Source organism: Quercus lobata, chromosome 10 (genome assembly GCF_001633185.2).
Source record: "Quercus lobata isolate SW786 chromosome 10, ValleyOak3.0 Primary Assembly, whole genome shotgun sequence".
In the NCBI taxonomy this organism is placed as follows: Eukaryota; Viridiplantae; Streptophyta; class Magnoliopsida; order Fagales; family Fagaceae; genus Quercus; species Quercus lobata.
The window spans coordinates 34490125-34510110 of record NC_044913.1 but is presented as its reverse complement, the minus strand read 5'-3'; the positions used below and the strand labels follow the sequence as shown (position 1 = coordinate 34510110).

Genomic DNA, 19986 nt, shown 5'->3' with positions numbered 1-19986 from the left:
AATTTTGAGAATTCAAAATTTTTTTTTTCTAATGCAAAGAAATTTCAAACGGCATTTTAACTTTTAATAAATGAAAAAAGTTTTTGTACTTATCTGTCAAACTTTACTGATTGTGATATTATTATCTATATATATATATAAAACCGAAGCTTTTGAAGCTTCCACATTTTTCCACATCAGCATTATTCATTATTTAAAAAAAATAAAACTATTAAAAAAATTTCCACATCATTTAAAAAAATAAAACTATTAAAAAATAAATAAAACCCTAAAGACCATAATTATTTCTAGCCAATAACTATTCCTCCCCAAAACCAACCCGATAAAACCTATTTCTATCTCTGTCTCTCCTTCAAACGCAAAACTATTTCTCCCCAAAACAAACCTGCTAAAACCTATTTCTATCTCTGTCTCTCCTTCAAACACTGCAGGACCCATACGCAGGAACCCAAAAACAGAGAAGCCAGTCGCAGATCTTTCTCTCTTCCCCTGCGACGGTAACCGAATTCAACTACGCCACAAATGCTCTCTTCCTCTGCGACAGTAACCGAATTCAACTATGCCACAAATGCTTCGCCTCACAACCAACCAACATCAGACTGCTGGAACGGCTATAGGTAAAATCTTTAATAGGATTTAGGTTCGGCTATTTGTTTTGGTTTTGATTTAAGAAATTGGTTCAGATTTTGTTTTGATTTAGAATTGATTTTTATCAATACTCAAAACCCTAATATAGGTTCTCCCTCAATTTTGGTTCCTTTCAATGTATCAAATTTTACTACAAAATTGAAATAATAAAAGGGGGAAGGGCAAGCTGCTTATGTGGCTTGGGATATGGGTTTTGGCATCAGAATTAACCCCACATCAGAATCAATCTAGGTTGGATTATAAACTGTAACATAGCGATTATTTACTTTTTTTTGATGGGTTGGTTTGATTTTCTTTAAACTTTGTATTACATGTTGATATTGGTAACATAAATGTGCGTACATATGTTTTGTATAGCAGACAGTTTATATTGTGATATCTATTCTGTTTTTCCAGGTTCTTTGACTGTCACATACATGTTACAGGTACACTTTGTCACAAAGCTATTCAATTACTTGATTATTATCAGGTTTAATTGTAAAGAAATTAAAATGGGGTTTTTTGGATTTTAGGGAGGCATTACTCACCAAGATTTTGTAGGCCATAAGGATACAATTGGACCCTGTGATGTGCAGGTAAAGACATATTTTGAGTATGTTGGAAAAATTTGTTGTGTTTTAAGGTCTTTTATGAGAAACAAAGATGGATTTTTTTGGTTTGATCTGTATTGAGTTTCCCCTTTTTACAGTCTAATTAAATATTTGGGTTTGTTTTAGTTTCACTATTAATAAAATATTTGGATTTGTTTGGGTTTCATTATTAATGTTTTGGGATATCACATAAAATTCAATTTTGTTGTTTTTTCTTTGTTCTGACATGTGTTAATTGATATAGAAAAAGAAAAAGAAAAAAAGAAGAGATTGTTGGCCAATAAATGAAGAAGAGCAGGGCAAAGGGAAGATAGTATAAATTGGGGCATTGCAAAGCCAATACTTACTTTGATTGGTAATCTGGTGCCTTCTTTGTTTACAGCATAATTTATATTTTTTTAGAATTTGTTATTCTTATTCCATTGATATTGTGAGCTATAGATGGTTCTCTTAAAAAAGAACCACTATAGGCATGAGAATTACAAATTGTTTGCAAAGACTTGAGCAACTGAAATTATTACCTTTTTTATTTCAAAATGGTAGCAACAGTCACCTTCTCCTTGCTTCATTTATAGTTAGGACATTTTGGGCCTACAAATGAATATGAATTGGTTGCCTCCTCTACTTGATCACTTTAGAAGTCTAAGATGTTTAGGCCCTATTTGGTAGAGTTGTTAAACAATATATTTTCAGCTTTTAAACAGCATTACACACATTTTCACACAAATTTTTACCCACACATATTTCAAAAAACTACAAACAACACTATCCAAACTCCTCTACCAAACGGGCCCTTAATTTTCTTTATCCAACTTCACTGCTGACTCTTTTGTTTTTTGTTTTTATTTTTTATTTTTATAATAGTTATCTTCAAATTAATCTGACACTTGGTATCTTTTCTTTTAATCCATGATTCCTTAATGTGATATCTTATAATTGGAACTGTTTTTGGCTTTAAGATAGGAGAAAATTTTAATTGCCAAATCATTTTTCTAAAACTTTGTATATTATGTTTAGAATACTTCAATTTCATATTAATCTGATAAGATTTTTTAATGTTCCTACTACCTATGTCTTAGCTTATGTATTATGCCTTTATATTAACTAATGATATACATTTCTATTTGTCTCTATTTGATCATTAGTTTGATAGGCATTTTTAACCATTAGTTTGATAGTTATATCCAATAGCGGGTTTATGCACAGAGTTTCTGACCATGGAGTGGGACTCTGCAACTTAAAGATTGCTCTTTCCAGATCTAGGTGATTCAGTGCTAACATTGTTCCTTTACCAATGAAGGAAAACACCACATCCCTCCTATGCATGTAGAGCAATAATTTTTTTCGCTGAACAAAGTATATGAGAAGGTAAAATCATGAAATTCATTGTTCAAAATGTTCCACCTATATCATACATTATTTTTTAAAAATTCACCATCTCCAATGTGCAATTTCTTGGTGTTTGTAACATCCTTTGAAATTTTCTTTGTCTAGAACAACATCGAACTCATTTGACTAAGGCAAGTTCTTTTCATGTTTCCCTCATTAGACGCATCTATTAGGCCTTTTTAGTTGCCCATGAATTGGAATCATTCATATTTTGTATAGTACTACATTCACAAATCCAACATCTTGGATGATGTTTTAGAATTTGAAGTTGTCATTGTAGTGGATAGAATGGCTCATTTGTACAAAGTTATGAAATGTCACTCCTTCAATTGTTCATTGAAGTAAGTTGTCTAAGCCTTTTGTTGTAAAATTAGTAGTACATTTAGCATTTTCTTTATTTTCATACGCTTTTGTGCTTTGATTGGAAAGTTGTGCTAATGAAGTTCCTTATTAGTTTCTATTGTATTTGGTCTATGTTTGTTTTTTAATATATTTTGCTAATAATGTTTTAAATTTTTTTTTCACATCGTTTGTAGTCATATTTGATTTTCTTTAGTTATGAAAAGTTTTTGAATTAAAAGTTTCTAGCATGTGTTGGATAGAATTCGTGATAAATGTAATGTTTAATAAAAGTCGCGTATAGGTTCTTGCATTGATGTTCAATATTTTCAAAACATATTGGATCATCATCCCTAAGCCATCCATATAGTACTCTTTTCGATTCATTATGATTATTCTTTTTTTGGTTGAAATAAATGGTATCTTTCATAATTGCTTTATCTCCTGAGTATAAGCAGTTAATGGATTTATGTAAAATATTCTTCCCATTGTTTCAAATGAGTGGTAAAGGGAGGGAAGTGCATACTAATTGCAAGCCTCCATTAATAGTAGAAAATATATATTGATTCCTTTTATTTCCTTCTAAATGAATTATTTTTTAGGTATGAATTCTCTTATTTTGCAGATAAAATTTTCAAGTGGAAATTAGGAGTTGTACACTGGAGATTTGTTTTGCCTTTGTGTATAAAGACCTTGGGAATTTCAAAATATTTATGTCAAAGCTATTTTGGTTGTTGTTGTATCTTTATTTACTTATGCTTGAATGGTAGTTTTTATAAAGTTTTAGAGAGAGGGAGTGTTTATAACTTATTTGTATGTAATTCAGTTATAAAATTATCTCTAAAAATAGTTAAATTATTAAATTATTATCCCTAAAGTTTGTTATGAGTTTCTTCCTTTATATTATCCCTAAAGTTTGTTATGAGTTTCTTCCTTTATATTGTGCTCATGTAGAATATTTGTATCATCTACTCTTCTAGATTACAAAGTATAAGGAATATATTTTTTAAATAAGTCAAAAGATGAATAAACAAAAAATATTAAATGGGATATTTGCCTAAGCATTCATTTATTATATATTTTTTGTGCATCTAGATATTTTGCAATAATTGGTATACAATTGTTTATTTTCCTTTAATGTTTGATTACATTTCAAATAAAATTATACTTACATAGTGTGTTTTGAGCCATAGTAAGTAGAGGTGAATTCTTATTTGTTTCAAGTGATTATTTCTCTAAGCAAAGTAAATATATATGTTTTTAAAAAACTATCCCGTGCATCGCACGGGTTAGCGACTAGTTATTATTATTATTAAAGAAGTAGGAACATAAATTCCCTATTATTATTATTATTAATATTACTTAGTTGAAATTCTAACTAGAGATTATCATATTAAATGAGATAAAGATTTATAAATTTAAACTTTTTAATAAATTATATGAATTTTGGTTATGAATATGTATATATATATATATATATATAATATAACGGTAAATCCAAAAATGGTATACTGGTATTAATTGATATTGAAATATCTCTTTTTTTGTCAAACTGGTATAGCCTCCGGTACGATATTAACTCTCTTGATTTTGGCTCTAAAAAAAAATTAAAAATAGATAATTCATGTGAGAAATATTTCAATAGATAAATATAATATTATGAATAAGCCTTTTTTGTAGATTTTTTTTTTTTGGTATAATTACATTAAATATCACTTAGTATTTAAATGAATAGCTTTTAATTTTTCAAATTGATCTCAAATATTATATATTCACATAATGTGTGTAAGTGCGTGTATCATATATAAAATTTGCTCCCTCTTAACTGAAATCCTAGCTACGCCACTGCTTATATCGTGTATCTTAGAATGTCCTTTAAAATTAAACAACGTGGCTACTTATTAATATCACCAAACAACGTTACAACTTCAAAAAACCTACTTATTTTCTCTGTTAAAACCTTCTCTTTCACCCACCTTTCCAGAATCCCATTAATGCCTACTACTTTGAAGAACCTCCAACAACACCCCCCATAAAGATTTTAGAAAAAACCATTAGTTTGATAGATAAATGTCAAACTGTATCTGCTGGTTACAAGTCTCCTAATTGCAACCTTGGGGGTTGGCCGAGTTGGTTGAGTTCTCGATTTCAAGGTGCTTGTTCTAGGTTCGATTGGGTGTGCTCCCCAGTTCGAGTCTTGATACCTGCACTTTGAAAAGAATTTCTTGGGCCAGCGCTTTACCCCTTCGTGGGCCCACCCGGCGTGAACAGTGATTAGTATTTGGTTGAAAACCTTGAGAATACACTGTACGAGAGCAAAAAAAGTCTCCTAATTGCAGTGACTGTGAGTTCTATTTGTTAAAAAAAATTAATACTTACTAGTATGATAAATTATTAGTGGTAAATAAAATATATATATATATATATATATTTGTAGTAAGTTTAGACTTACTACTAATATTAGATAAGAACCAGTGAAAATTTACCAATTTAACAGTTATTAAAATAATTGTCATTTTTTTTTTTGGGTATATAACATTACTCATATATAAAAACAAGAACTTATTATCCATGATCTATGATTATGCCAAGTTGCGCATTACTACAAAATTTCTTCATTTTGCCATCCTCATAATCAAAATTGTTTTCTTTATGTCAAAGAATTACAAATTTCTAGTGTTAATGGGTAGATCTGTTATCTGTAGATTGCATTCGTTTTTTTCTTTGGCAATAATTAATTTTTTTCACATAGAGGGAGAGAGTACATGTGTCAAATGATTGAAACTGAGTACAATGGTTGAAATTATTTTATAGATTTTTTGTTTCCTCCTTTTACTCGACTGATTGGCCACCACGAAACAAGGGTCGGGGAAAAAAAATCTTAGGCTGTGTTTGTTTTATGTAAGTGATTTTCCGGAAAATACTTATTTTCCGGAAATGCTATTTTCCGGAAAGGAAAATATTTTTAAGTGTTTGGTTGCATTTCAGAAAATGTTGTGAAAAATATTTTCTGGTGTTTGGTTGTATGGTTGAAAATGCTATTTTCCTACAAATTTTTCACACGGCAATTCAACCCACGGCAGCAAACTCCGGCAATCAAAAGCCACAACCACCAAAACACCACCACCACAACAACAACAAAAATCAAAATCACACAGTGAGAGAGATCGGTGGGTTGAAGGTGAGATCGCGTGGAGGCGAGATCGAAGGTGCGATCGGTGCGGTGCGATCGTCGCGGTGCGATCGGTGTGGTGTGATCGTCGGACTCGAGCTCGCGAGATCGACTGGTGCGTGCGATCGGTGTGGACTGGAGCTCGGGGTTCGCCGGCGAATGTCGGACTAGACTGGTGCTCGAGGTTCACCTCTTCTCTCTCTCTCTCTCTCTCTCTCTCTCTCTCTCTCTCTCTCTCCGGAATTCATTTGAAGTGAAAATAGGAACGGAAATTCATTTCCGTGGTCAAAGCGTATTTTTTTCGGTCAACTGAAATTGATTTCCGGAAAATTCTATTTTCCGGACCAACCAAACACCCGTATTTCCGGAAAAGCATTTCCGAAAGTGATTTTCACCCAAAACAAACACACCCTTAAAGTAAAAGACGGTAGATTATGAGGAAAGTTTGAATACAATTGTTCTATCATACATCCTCCTCTATATGTTAGTTACGAAACTCAAAGCCAATAATGCCCAGTCACCTGTGCTTTTTGTGCGCGAAATTGACACTTTTTTTGCATCTGTTTTTTTTTTTTTGATGAGTATCCGATCCTCCCCAACAGGTGAGGTCCACATACTTTTGGCGATAAGAAGTGGTAATCCGAGCCAATTTGTAGTTGTCTGTGCATGTGCGACTAGTGGGAACTTAACATTATTGATTAAACTTTACACGTTTATCATTCGAATCTCATTTCAAAATCTTGTGTTAAAAAAATGTAGATGAAAATTTCTCTCCAAATTAGTTTGAAAATACTTTTTACAAATTGTTTTTTGAATTTTTTATTAGTTGTGAATTTTAAAAATCTAATTGTTAGATTATATATTTTTAATATATATGTCAAATTTCTTCCTAATTGAATGTTAATTAATATTTAATTAATAAACTTATTTTTTATGCATAATTTTAGATTATCAAAACTTAAAATTCAAATATTTGATTAATGACATAATTATTAATATTTGATCTTCTTAAAATTTTGTAAGTATATAGAATATAATAAAAAGATACAATTTAAGAAATAGATTTTTAAAATTCACATTTAATAAAAATATATTGAGACAAATTGAAGAGTTTTTCTTCAAAATTAGTTTGGATAGACACCTTTTAGAAAAAGTGATATCATCTTATCATATTTTGGAATTTCTACTCTCAAAAGTTTATATATAATGATTATAATCCCCCACACCTTCCATTAATCTCCGACTTAGGAAAAAAAAAAAACCTTCCAATCTCCAACATTCTAGCCTTTCCTCCTCAGCCAACTCAATTTCCAAAATGTCTCCACTAACATTAGCCATTTTCCTGCTACTCCTTGGATCCATCATCTGGACATTCATGCACAAAAAAGGACGTAAACTAGTACTCCCACCGGGTCCCCGGCCTTTACCCATTATTGGTAATTTTTGCATGTTGGGTAGCCTCCCACATCGTGCCCTCGAAAACTTAGCCAAAAAATACGGACCCATCATGTCATTGAGGCTTGGCCATGTCCCAACTATTGTGGTCTCATCTTCCCAAACTGCTGAGCTATTTTTAAAGACCCATGACACCGTTTTTGCCAGCCGACCTATATTCCAAGCCTCAAAGATCATTGGTATGTCCAAAGGTATTGCTTTCTCCGAGTATGGTCCATATTGGCGCAGCCTTAAGAAACTCGTTGCGTCGCAGCTTCTGAGTGCTTCAAAAATAGAGTCATTTGCACCTATGAGGAAGGAGCTGGTAGGATCATTGGTACAGTCACTGAAAAAGGCTGCGGTAGCACATGAGGTTGTGGACCTTAGTGAGGTGGTGGGCAAACTCATTGAGGAATCAACACGTAGAATGGTATTTGGGCGAAGTCATCATGATAGATTCGACTTGAAGGCACTTATTGCGGAGACCTTGAACTTGATGGGAGCTTTCAATCTAGCAGATTATGTTCCTTACCTTGGGGCACTTGATCTACAGGTATATCTTTCAATGTTTTTATCTTTTCAACTTTATTCTCCCTTTGATAAACTTAGCCATTGATTTTTTTTTTTTTTTTTGATTTAATTCTTTGGAGAATCTAAAAACAGTCGATTTTTCTTTTAAATTTCATGCCTATTTCTTCGTCCACCGAGTAATGTTGTTGGCCCAAAAGTGTCTCAGTAGCGGTTAAAACTTCATAGTAAAAGCTAAATCTCAAAGTGGGAAGCCCATGAAAGTCATATAATTATGTAGTGAATTATTATTATACAAGTCTTTAATTTTTATAAGTGTTTTAACTGTGAGTTTTAGTTAATTAATAAATAGTAAGATACGAGGTTTTAACTTGTGGAGTCAATACCGTGGTACGGCCGGAATTTTTCGTACCAATACCTTAGCCGGTACAGAAACACGGCTATTTTGTACCACTTTTTGTACCGGCAAAATCGAGAAAAAAAAATCGGATACCAGCTGGAAAAAAAATACCAGCCGGTAAAAGAAAAACAAGAAAAATGAAAATTAAGTGATTAACAGTAAAGGAAAATACCATGTAACCCATAATACTGCCGTCACCAGCACTGTTCTGAAAGTGACCAGCCATTCTTCTTCTTCTTCACGCCCATCCCTCCATCCGTCTATCTCTCTTAGTTTTTAAGTTTTTATTTCTAAAGACTTTAGTTGTTTGTTTTGTTGTGACTTTTAATAGTAAAAAAATAAAAGTAAAGGAGGTTTGCTTTTTGTTTGTAACTTGGGGGTAGTGTGCCCTCTTGACACACCCACGTGAATTGTTATAAAATTTTGAGAATTCAAATTTGATTTTTTTTTTCCTTTCCTAATGCAAAGACGTTTCAGATGGCATTTTAACTTTTAATAAGTGAAAAAAGTTTTTGTACTTATCTGTCAATCTTTATTGACTGTGATATTATTATTATTATTAAAGAAGTAGCACATAAATTCTTTAAGGGCAGATAATAATTAATTATTTTTGAAAATTGAAAAAATATTAATAGTTTTTTTAATTCTCAAGAAAATGTTTTCAAAAATAGATAGTTCAGGGCACATATTAACCGGAACCTTATTAATATTACCTAATTGAAATTTTAACTAAAGATTATCATATTAAATGAGATAAAGATTTATAAATTTAAAGTTTTTAATAAATTATATGAATTTTGGTTATGAATATATATATATATATATATAAAATAGCGGTAAATTTGAAATCGTACATCAGTATTGATCGGTATTAAAATATCTCGTTCTTTTGGCCAAACTTGAACGGCCTACGATATAAGATTAACTCCCTTGGTTTTAACACATATTTTACTACTATTTATAATTTCCTTCTTCTTTCTAGTATTTTCTTGTTTTAAATCTAGGGAAATTATTGTATACTCCCAGATTATCATAAATGTGTACTCCCTCCTCTCATATAAATGGTGGGTCCCACTAATTAAATTCATGGTGAAACCCACCATTTATATGAGAGGGGAGAGTATGCATTAATGGTACTCTGGAAGTACCTAATAATTTTCCTTTAATCTTTCCCTCAGCACTTCTCTTACTACTATTTATTTTCTTTGTCCCTTATTGATAATTAATTAACTAATCTTCTCCCCCACCCTACTCCTCATTGGCAGGCAATATTTGCAATTAATAGTGTGTGAGATTTTCTATGGTCATAATAAATCTTATAAACAAACGAACACCTTTGGTGTAATGATTACTTTATAAACACAAAATTCTTATGGATGGGATAGGAGTTTCACACATTCACTTTCTTTTATAAAACACAAACACATACATATAAATTAGGTTAGAATGAGATTTCTATCATAGATACAAATATATATATATATATATATATATATTTCATAACACTTTTATAATAAACTAAGTTATTAGCATATCATAAATCAAAAAAAAGAAAAAAGAAAAAGATTATACACTATAGCCCACCACAACTCAAAACAAGCTTATTGTTAAATTTTTGTCCTACCATTTACTTTCTCTACAACGCATATGTCCCAACATCTGGTTCAATAATTTTGGGTCCATCCACAAGTTTTAGCTGTTGTGCCATGCATGTATACGGAGTAAATGATTATTCTTGGAAAAAACAAATCTATAATGACCCTACCGTATTAAAAGATGAGCATACTATTTTTCGGTCATGTTAGAGTTATGGCAATATTTATTGCAGAAAAAATTTATTCCTCGGTCCTCCCTTGCCCACTCTATATGCCACATTGGTATGTAGTGTTATAGATGAAAAATTTTAAGATATAACTTTTATGCCACAATTTTAATGTAGTTGACTGTAAGTGGTAGAAAAAAAATGCAACAAACTAAGAAAAAATGCTAATTACATCTTCATTTCACTACAACAAACTTTAGTTATTTCAACCCTCTTTTATCGAGGGTTTACTAAAATCTGTCGATATAATCTATAAATACAAATGCGGTAGGCTATATTACTTCACTTTATTTCAAAAGTTATTTAATCCCTCAAAATAAGTTAAAATAACCTTGAAATAAATGTGAAAAAAAAAAACGCGTCAGTTTTTTCAGCCCACACCCCTTGATAAAAAAATTCAATTTTTTCAGCCCTTGAAAAAAGCCCACAACAAAATTTTCATCCCTGGAAAAAGCCCAACAAAATTTAAAATATAGCCCAAACGTAACCATCAAACACAGAGCTATTATCACTCTTTCGCTGAAGCCTGAAACTAAGAGAGCATAGAAATCTCACAGAGCGCATGGAAATCTCATAGAGCTCGACGATCATCGATTAGGTACGTAATCGCACAGCTCCGATTAGGTACGATCTTGGTTTTGTGACTGTTCCTCTCTCTTGGCGTTGTGTTTCTCAGCTCCGGTTAGGTACGAATCACAAACCCTAATTTCGTCTTTGATTTTTTTTTTTTTTGGTTTACCCACACTTTTTCATCGATTTCCCCATGATTTTCGTTTCACATTTCTCAGAAAATTGAGCTCATCATCGATTTCCCTATTTCTATTTCTAATTGATCATTCGCTTTAGAATCTCACTGTAACGTAATCGTTTTCCTCAGGTTGTAGCACAGAAGGAAGCTGAAATCACTAAGCAGGATTCGCTTCTTCTGGTAATCATCATCAGAATTCCGATTTTCTGTCTTTCAACTTCAATTACGGATAATCGCATTTGAATTTCTTTAGCAGAAATTTACATCTGAGCATATTTTCCTTGTTTATGTGATCAGATTCAATTTTCTTTTAGAAAATCCATAGAATTATTTTTTGTTACTTCATACTCTGTTTCGAGTACTCCATGTAAAATTTGGTTAAAACAAATGGAAATTATTTCTCATTTAATTTTTTGCTAGATCTTAGAGATTTAAGATCGAGAAATTTAATGGTTGTGTTATGCTAATTGAAATTTGAAACAGACGAGGAATCTGCTCCAAATTGCTATATTCAATATTAGTTACATCAGAGGCCTGTATATCAGAGAAATTTAGTAAGCTTCTTGTATTTTTCAGTTGTCATGTGTATGTGTGTGCAGTTTGTGTTTAATGTGTGGTGTGTGTGATTGTTGTAGTCGGTTGACTGAGGGTGTGGTTGGTTGGGTGTTGCATTGGGATTATGGGAATGTTAGGTTCATGGGTCTCAGCTTTGGGTTGTGGAAATTGAGAGGGAGATTACTGATAGTGGAGGTTAGTGGTAAGGGGATGAACCTAGGGGGGTTTATTTGTCTTGGTTGGGTACATCCACAGCATGAATTGGGTTTATTTGTCTTTCAAAGTGAATTATTGGTTTGGTTTTATAAAATTTTGAGTGTGATTTGACTGTGATGGAAATTTGATGATGGGTTTAGTTCTTTTTAAATTAAATGCATACCTAGTGAGAACCCTGTTCTCTGAGCTAATGTTGCAATTAGAGTGATGCTATCTTCTAAAGTGATGTGGAAAGATTGTATAAATATTGTTAACTGCTGCCCGAAATGCAACTCACTTATAATAATTTCTCGAACAAAATGGATTTTTTTTAATCTTCATGGGGCATCCTAGTATCCTACCCTTCTTTCTTTTATTGTTTTTTAGTTTTGTTCACTCTTTTGGCAGTTGACTAGATTCTATTATTTCTTCTTTTGCAGCTTACTTGGACCTGCGACAACTTCTATCAGTCAACACCAACAAAATTGGCCGGTGAGAATTATTTCTTTCATTCTGGGCAGGTGAGTTATCCCTATTCTTGTGATATACAATGTTTTTGTCTATGTGTGTATGTCTTACACTACATCCATAAATACCTGTTTTAGGACATGACTGTGGGCTTCTACATAAGTAAATGAATGCACTTTGGATGTTTGTTGTTAGAATCCCTTGATCTCCCATTATTTGATATTTACTTATACTATTATGAATGCCTTAGTGGTTGGACAAACAAATCGTTTACTCTATTGCTTCAATTGTTGAATGATGCACTTTCTAAAGTTATTGTAGAGTTGCCAGATTCATTATATGAGGCAAAGAAGATGATTCGGGATTTGGGTTTTGATTATGTGAAGATAGATGCTTGTAGAAATAATTGTATGTTGTATTGGAAGGAAAATTCCAACAAAAGTGAGTGTCAAGTTTGTGGCCTCTCAAGATGGAAACCAAGTGAAGGGAGTTATTTGTGAAGATGTCCCGACTTGTGAAATTCATAGCATATCATTTCAACAATTGTGAATGATATGCTTTAGGCATTGAAATCAAAGAATATTTGCTGGTATTGTCAAATTTCGAGTACTTTAGGCTTTGACACTAATTGCTAATTTGGGCATTGGTTTGGAAGTGTGTTTTTTGTCCATTGCTTTGGAAGATGAATCTCAAGCAGAAGCCTATGCTGAACAAAAGTGATTATATGAATCACTATCTAGAGTTTTTACTTTTTATGGTAGCCTTATATTACATTTCCTTCTAAATCATCAAGGACTATGACTTTGTCATGCAGGGTGGTTAGGATAAGTTGGATGTGTGAAGTAAATCTGGAAGCAGTTCTTCTTGCATTGTGCTCAAAGCAATTCAGCCAAGCATAAGTGCCTATGTCTTGTTTGCAGCTTAATTTGGTTGCAAACTAGAGTAAAAGACTGTGGATATTCTGATTATTTTTAAATTTCATCACCAATGAAACAAGTTCTAACACTTTTCTTTTGTTTTCTATGAATCAGGGGTTTTTGAGAAAACCAGCAACTACTACAGAACATCTACACCTGAGTTGAAAGAGAAAAGAGCAAAGCCATTGGAAGAGTGGATGAACATAGAAAGCAGTTTTGGTGAGCTTGATGATATTAGTTTAGTCCAAGCTAAGCTGCCAAAAAAGCTGAAAAAGAGGAGGCAGATGTTGTCTGAGATATAATTGTGTTCCATTACATTTTGTAAGCTTTCCTTGTTTGCTTTTGCTAACAAGTTTAAATTGGCAGATATGAGGAATACATTGACTACATGTTCCCAGGAAACTCAGACGACTAATCTTAGAATATTGGAAGCTGCACATAAGTGGAAGAAGCAAAAGATTTCTGATAAAGACTAGCATGGTAACGTGCTTTTGTAGAATTGAAGCTTTTGGTGTAAATACATTATTGCTTTTTTAATGTTAATTGGGTGAAAATGAAGTAGCCTTGACAGCTAGTAGGGCAATAAGTTTTGCTAGAGAACTCTGCATTTCTAAGGTAGAGTTCGAAGGAGATAGTCAAAGAGTTGTCACAGCTATCAACAACCAGGCGCCATCAAAAACCATGGTTTGGTCATGTTATTGAAGAGATTTAGATGTTGTAAGAGATTTTTCATAAATATAGCTTCAAACATGTAAAAAGAGAGTGCAACCAGCTTGCTCATTCCCTTGCTAGAACATTGATGGGCATTTTTTTTCTTCTTCTTTCTTTTATGCTCTTATGAGAATGATTTCTACCGAATTCTGAATATGCTATGAAATAATTGTATGTTCATAGCATATCATTTCAACAATTGTGAATATATATATATATATATATATATATTTGTGCATGATTGTGGTTTTTTTTTTTTTTTTTTTTTATAAATAAAATAAAATCTTATTTTGAGGGTCAGGAGACCCCTTAAATAACCTTATTTATCAAGGGTTGTAAATATAAATTTTTTAAATCTTGGTAAAAGGTTATTTAAGGGTCTCTTGACCCTCAAAATAAGATTAGAGCACTTGTTTTAAGGGCCACGAAGGCCGTTAAAATTTCTTTTTCGACGGTATATGTTTCGAAGGTTATCAAGGGTCAACTGGACTCTTAAAATAGTTTTTTTCAAGGGTTTTTAATACTTTTTTTAAGGGTTTTGACCCTTGAAAAAAGTCAGATTTGTTGTAGTGTTTTACCCTAAATAGTATTTGATGGTCATGAAATTTGGTATCTATATTAAATTTATTAAGTGGTTTATTTCATACCAATAAGTGTTATATATCTATAAAATCATATTGTATGTATATGTAACATACAAAAATGAAATTTAATCCTTTGATAAAAGGCATAGTTATTAATCCTTGATAATCTAGGAATTTTTTAACAAAAAGGGCATAAGTAAAAATGTAATCAAATGATAGATTTATCAAAATTTTCATCTAATAAAAAATTATTAAGTGGTGTAATATTACTTAAACTTATACTATATATATAATTTTAACCTAAAGAAGCTTATCTAATTTTAACCCATAAATAAACTAACTTTTTCTTTTCACTTTAAACCTTTTTATTTTTGGTTCTAAAAAAAAAAAAAATCAACTCTTTTGTATCATTCAATAATAATAATAATAATAATAAATCTCTCCTCTATATATATATAGAGAGAGAGAGAGAGAGAGAGAAACACCATGTAATTTTTAAATAATTTTATTAACTTACTTTTGGATGCGAATTTTTTTATTGGATGGCTCAAGTTACTTCTTTATTGGATGCGAATTTCAATAAATTCACTTTTGGATTACATTGTCTTTATATCCTCTATATTTGCAAAATTTTAAGATAATCGGAAATCAATAACTATCTCATCAATAAAATGTTTAAAATCAATAATTACCACATCAGTTTCTTAGGTTTGTTTTTAGCAAAATTGGTGACATTATAACACTTTCTATCCTTTAGACAAGATGTTTGCGGCGTTTGCCTCAACGATTTCCGTTTCGGGAAATGGTATTGTTTACTTAGTTTTCTAAGTTCTAACCATTCATTGCCCTCAGGGATTGACGTCGCGCATTAAGAAACTTGGCAAGACTCTTGATGTAGTATTGGAGAACATTATCCAGGAGCATGAACAAATTCCTAGTGGTCCACAATGTTGTGAAAAGGACTTTATAGACATGTTACTTTCTTTGATGAATCAACCCATGAATGCCCATGATGAGAATTCATGTAAAATTGATCGAAGAGTTATCAAGGCTATCATTATAGACATGATTACTGCTAAATATGACACTTCAGCTATTAGCATTGAATGGACCATTTCTGAACTCTTGAGGCATCCACGGATAATGAAACATGTACAGGATGAGCTAGAACGTGTAATTGGAATGAATAGGATGGTGGAGGAAACAGATTTAGCAAATTTAACTTACTTGGGTTGGGTGATTAAGGAAAGCTTCAGACTACATCCTGTTGCACCATTTCTAGTCCCACGTGAATCAATGGAGGACATTGAGATTAATGGATATTACATACCCAAGAAATCACGAGTAATGATAAATTATTGGGCTATTGGACGAGATCCTTATGTGTGGTCGGATAATGTGAAAGAATTTTACCTTGAAAGGTTCATAAATAATAATATAGACCTCAAGGAACATGACTTCCAGCTTATCCCATTTGGATCCGGTCGCAGAGGCTGCCCTGGATTACAATTAGGTCTTACAACCGTCACTTATGTTCTCGCTCAGTTGCTGCATTGTTTTGATTGGGTGCTCCCTAATGGCATGTTGCCTAATGACTTGGACATGAGTGAGAAGTTTGGGCTATCAATGCCAAGAGCCAAGCACTTACTTGCGATGCCAACCTATCGCCTACTTGGTTAAACTTGTAAGATAATTATCATTTAATCTTTAAAGAAGTTTTCTTAATTATACTTGATGTGTTTTAATGGGAGGTTTTCATCTATCTTTTTTTTTTAGGTCAAAAGAAAAGGTTCCATAAGAACAGTTATTGAAGACATTGCAACACCAAGTTATTTTATATCACCTCAAATAAAATATTAGCCTACCTTGTTTATTGGATTCAAATGTACCGTGTCCTAAAAATAAAAATGACATAGTTCACACAACTTGGAGACTTTTACTAAATGTTTAATATAATTCGTTAAGATTTTTACCGACAAGTACCTTTTTACAAGTAGTACAATTAGAAGATTTTGTGAATTTCTCTCGTTGGAGTGCAATATCTATAAAAAACTGATTATGGAAGTTTATTTATAAATAATGTCAACACCAAATTTTGGCACTTATCCACCAACCTCTAGAATGCTTCACTTGGTTATCAAAGCAACATATTCAACACTAGGAAAAGGAGCATTTCTCACTTGCCTTTATTCCTGATCTTTTACAATTAATGAAAACACTTTGTTCATGGGGATATAGCGGATCCATAATAAGTATCTGTCCTAATAACAAAGGAAAAGCACTCGTTCAACCCTTGAGAAACCTCATGGTGCATTCTTGTCGCTAGTACTCAAATATGGGGTGTTTGGTTCGCTTGATGTTACAATTTATATTCAATGACGGAGCCAGGAATTTTTCTAAGAGAGGCCAACTGTTGAAAAATATTCGACGGACTTCATCATGTTGATTAACAGGATTATTTTTTTTAATATTACTCATTATAATATAAGATCATCTTCTGAGGAAACAATATATGTTTGCTTAAGTTAACATATTTGAACTTTTCAATAATAATAATAATTGGTAAACCACTGAGTTGCATACTTGATAGTGGTAAGAGTGTTAAGATCATTTACATATTGGAGTTGCTAGATTCTAGTTTGAAGGACTGTGAGGTCATGTGCTTCTAGTTTCCTAACTGCTGACAGGGTTGGCTTAACAACTTTTGGGACCTTAGGCGAAAAATTTAAATAGGGCCTTTTTATCAGATGTTTGAATATTATTAGGACTATTTTCATTATTCTCTTTTTGTTGTATAATTTCATTATCTTCCAACTCTTTTTGATAAATTTCTTGTTCATTTGTAATATTTTCACCCAAACTTTCTATTGTGTTTTTTTAATACTAGTAACAAATTTATCCGTAGATCCTATTTGAGATTCAATTTGTTTTTCAATTTTTCTCTTTTTTAGAAGTTTTTCATATCCGGATAAATATTTTCTAGTAGACATTTATAATGAGAAAATATTTATAGATAAATAAAACATAATTTATAATTAAAAATGATAATTTAACTAAAAATAAAATTTAAAGTATAGAACAATAGAACTTGATTATTACAAATTTTCTAGAGCCGTGACCACTTTAAAGTTTAAACATGCACAAATAAAAATTAATTTAATACATGATTTAATAAATTAGTGTCACTATAATACAAATGAGCTGAGATGATACACATCAAATTATTAATTGGTATAATAATTTATAATAATAGATAAAGTGTCAGATTAAAAAAAAAAAAAAAAGTGAGAAACCGTCGGACCAAATCGTGTAAGTTATAACTGTGGTTTGTGGGCTGTGCTCCTATAAAAAAAAAAAGTCAGAACCATCTAGCCTGTACTCCACTACATCCTATATTCCTATCAATATCAAATATCATGGCAAAAAAAGGTCCAAAGAGGGGCAGAATTAGAAAAGCCATCATAGCAAAAAACGTGTCCCAACCCATCAAACAATTGTGCAGTGTAGTGAAAGAGTGAAACAAACTAAAAATATATATAATTTAAGTTAAAGAAATAGAAGACTCTGAGTCTTTATTTTTGGAAAGACAAAGAGAAACTGAGAAAGAGGGGAAGAACTGAAGAAGAATACCTCTTGTGATCGCCGACTGGTACGCTGGAATCAACAAAGAAAAATTTCAAGCTAGACTGACTGACTGAGTTGATGGAAAAAGATCAAGAATCGAGATGAAGATGAAGAAAAGAAAGGTAAGACCGTAAGAATATAGATGGAGAGGTAGAGAGATAGAGAGATGATAGTTTTTTCTTTTGTTTTTTAAATTTATAATCTCTATTTTATCATATTTCAAGACAATTACGTTGTATTATTAATAAATTTGTCTGCTATTAATTTTGATTTTAGCATATTTTAAGAAGGAGGTAATAAATTTGTCTCCTAAAATTTAATTTTGTTAGCTGAAGTTTGACTATTTTTTTCCTTTTAAATTTTTTGCATTTTAGGATACAATGAGGCATTTTTAATGCATTTTATTGACCAATAAAATGCTTAAAAAATTTTTTAACTAAAATATATAAATAAATATATTTTATGTATATAAATTTTTTTTTTACAAGCGGGCCTTCTTTTATTTGGGGCTTAGACGATTGTGTCAATTGTATCACCTATTGAGCCGTCCCTAGCTGCTGCCATATGTGCTTGTAAGTCAATACCTTCCTAAGCAGCATATTTTAATCCATAAGCACTACAATTATGGAGAGATGATTACTTTTTTACATCAATCACAAGGTAATAAAAAAATTCTATGCGTCGGCTGCCTGGGATTGAAAATTTTTGTTTCACTATGATGTTTATTAAGTATATGACATGTAAGATATCCAGGTTCATACCTAATTGCTTTTTTATGCTTCTCTCTTTCAGCTTGATAAGTTTGACTAGAAATCCTTTAAGAACTTATATAAGCAAGAGCTTCCCAATACAATTACCTTCCACATCAAGAAGGATCTACACATTGATTGTTTGCACCTTCTGCTTGCATCTATTTACTTCATTGAGGTTAAATATCCTCAACTATTACCTTTTACTTATAAGTCTGTCTTGATGTCAAAGTAGTTTTAAGGCTCTTTGATTTTAAATCCAATTATATGAACTTAATGTAAGTTTACTTGGATCAATATTATGGAACCATTGGCCACATAGGATGGTCAATTCTTTAACTTGCTTTGAAGATTGAAGGTGTTATAATTACATTTTGGATTTAAAATGAACTATCTTGCTTGTGGTTTAGATGTTTTGGTGCAGTGTTTTAAAGCCTTTGCTCCATTCTTCTTCTCATTTATGATTGGCATTCTGATGCTTCTGGTAATGATTTTTCTAATGCTTTTCCTGCACCCCTCAAATTACTTTTTGAAACAAAAAAATTAAAAATATATGCTAAGTCTTACTGTCTAATATGATTAGCTAGCCACGGAAGTCACATTACTCACTAGGGCATTTACTTAGGATAGAGAGAATTTTGGTCACATAGGAAGTTCCACTATTTTAAGACAATTTGTAAAACTGTGCTTACAGCTTACTCATGTAGTCTACTGTTATGCCCTATCTCCTAGCTAATATTGCTAGCCAGAGATATGTTAAGTAATGAACTACTTTTCCTAGAAATTTAGATCAGTTAACCTACGATTTATGTATATGTAACATTATGTTTTTTATAACTAACAAGCTTATATTGTTTAGGTACTGTACACAAGAATGGGGAAGAAGCGGCGACTTGAGTTTGTTGAGCCTGGAGAGAGTTCCTCACGTGTAGGGTCGAATGAAGTACAATCACGGCAACAAGCTCCTCCGACTGATGATGATAGACAACATTCCCAGGGGAGTGATGACGAGACACAACCACCAGGTTGGTGTATTTTTGTATGTGGCTGGAGAGTTGAGATTTAGACCCACTTGACCCTCATCACTTGTAATACATTTTGAGGATTATGACT

The 19986-nt window shown here is 31.9% G+C and overlaps 1 protein-coding gene and 2 long non-coding RNA genes across 5 annotated transcripts; all 3 read left to right on the top strand.

Annotated features, from left to right (window-relative positions):
* The first annotated feature begins 357 nt into the window (after window positions 1-357).
* Window positions 358-1223, top strand: LOC115963129. The gene is made up of 3 exons (XR_004085710.1): window positions 358-617; window positions 1045-1073; window positions 1161-1223. It is a non-coding gene; the product is annotated as an uncharacterized LOC115963129 (long non-coding RNA).
* Window positions 1224-7392: 6169 nt separating this feature from the next.
* On the top strand, window positions 7393-16482 carry LOC115963795 (cytochrome P450 CYP736A12-like). Its single transcript, XM_031082962.1, has 3 exons — window positions 7393-8125; window positions 15353-16184; window positions 16277-16482. Exons 1-2 carry the CDS (start codon window positions 7454-7456, stop codon window positions 16178-16180), a joined length of 1500 nt encoding a protein of 499 aa, XP_030938822.1. The 5' UTR covers window positions 7393-7453; the 3' UTR covers window positions 16181-16184; window positions 16277-16482.
* Window positions 10810-14030, top strand: LOC115963796. Of its 3 annotated transcripts, none has more exons than XR_004085914.1 (5): window positions 10810-11008; window positions 11200-11250; window positions 11554-11624; window positions 12261-12341; window positions 13103-14030. It is a non-coding gene; the product is annotated as an uncharacterized LOC115963796 (long non-coding RNA). The 3 variants fall into 3 exon arrangements; XR_004085915.1 differs by having other exon boundaries at window positions 12261-13424; window positions 13572-14030; XR_004085913.1 differs by having other exon boundaries at window positions 12261-14030.
* Window positions 16483-19986: the final 3504 nt, after the last annotated feature.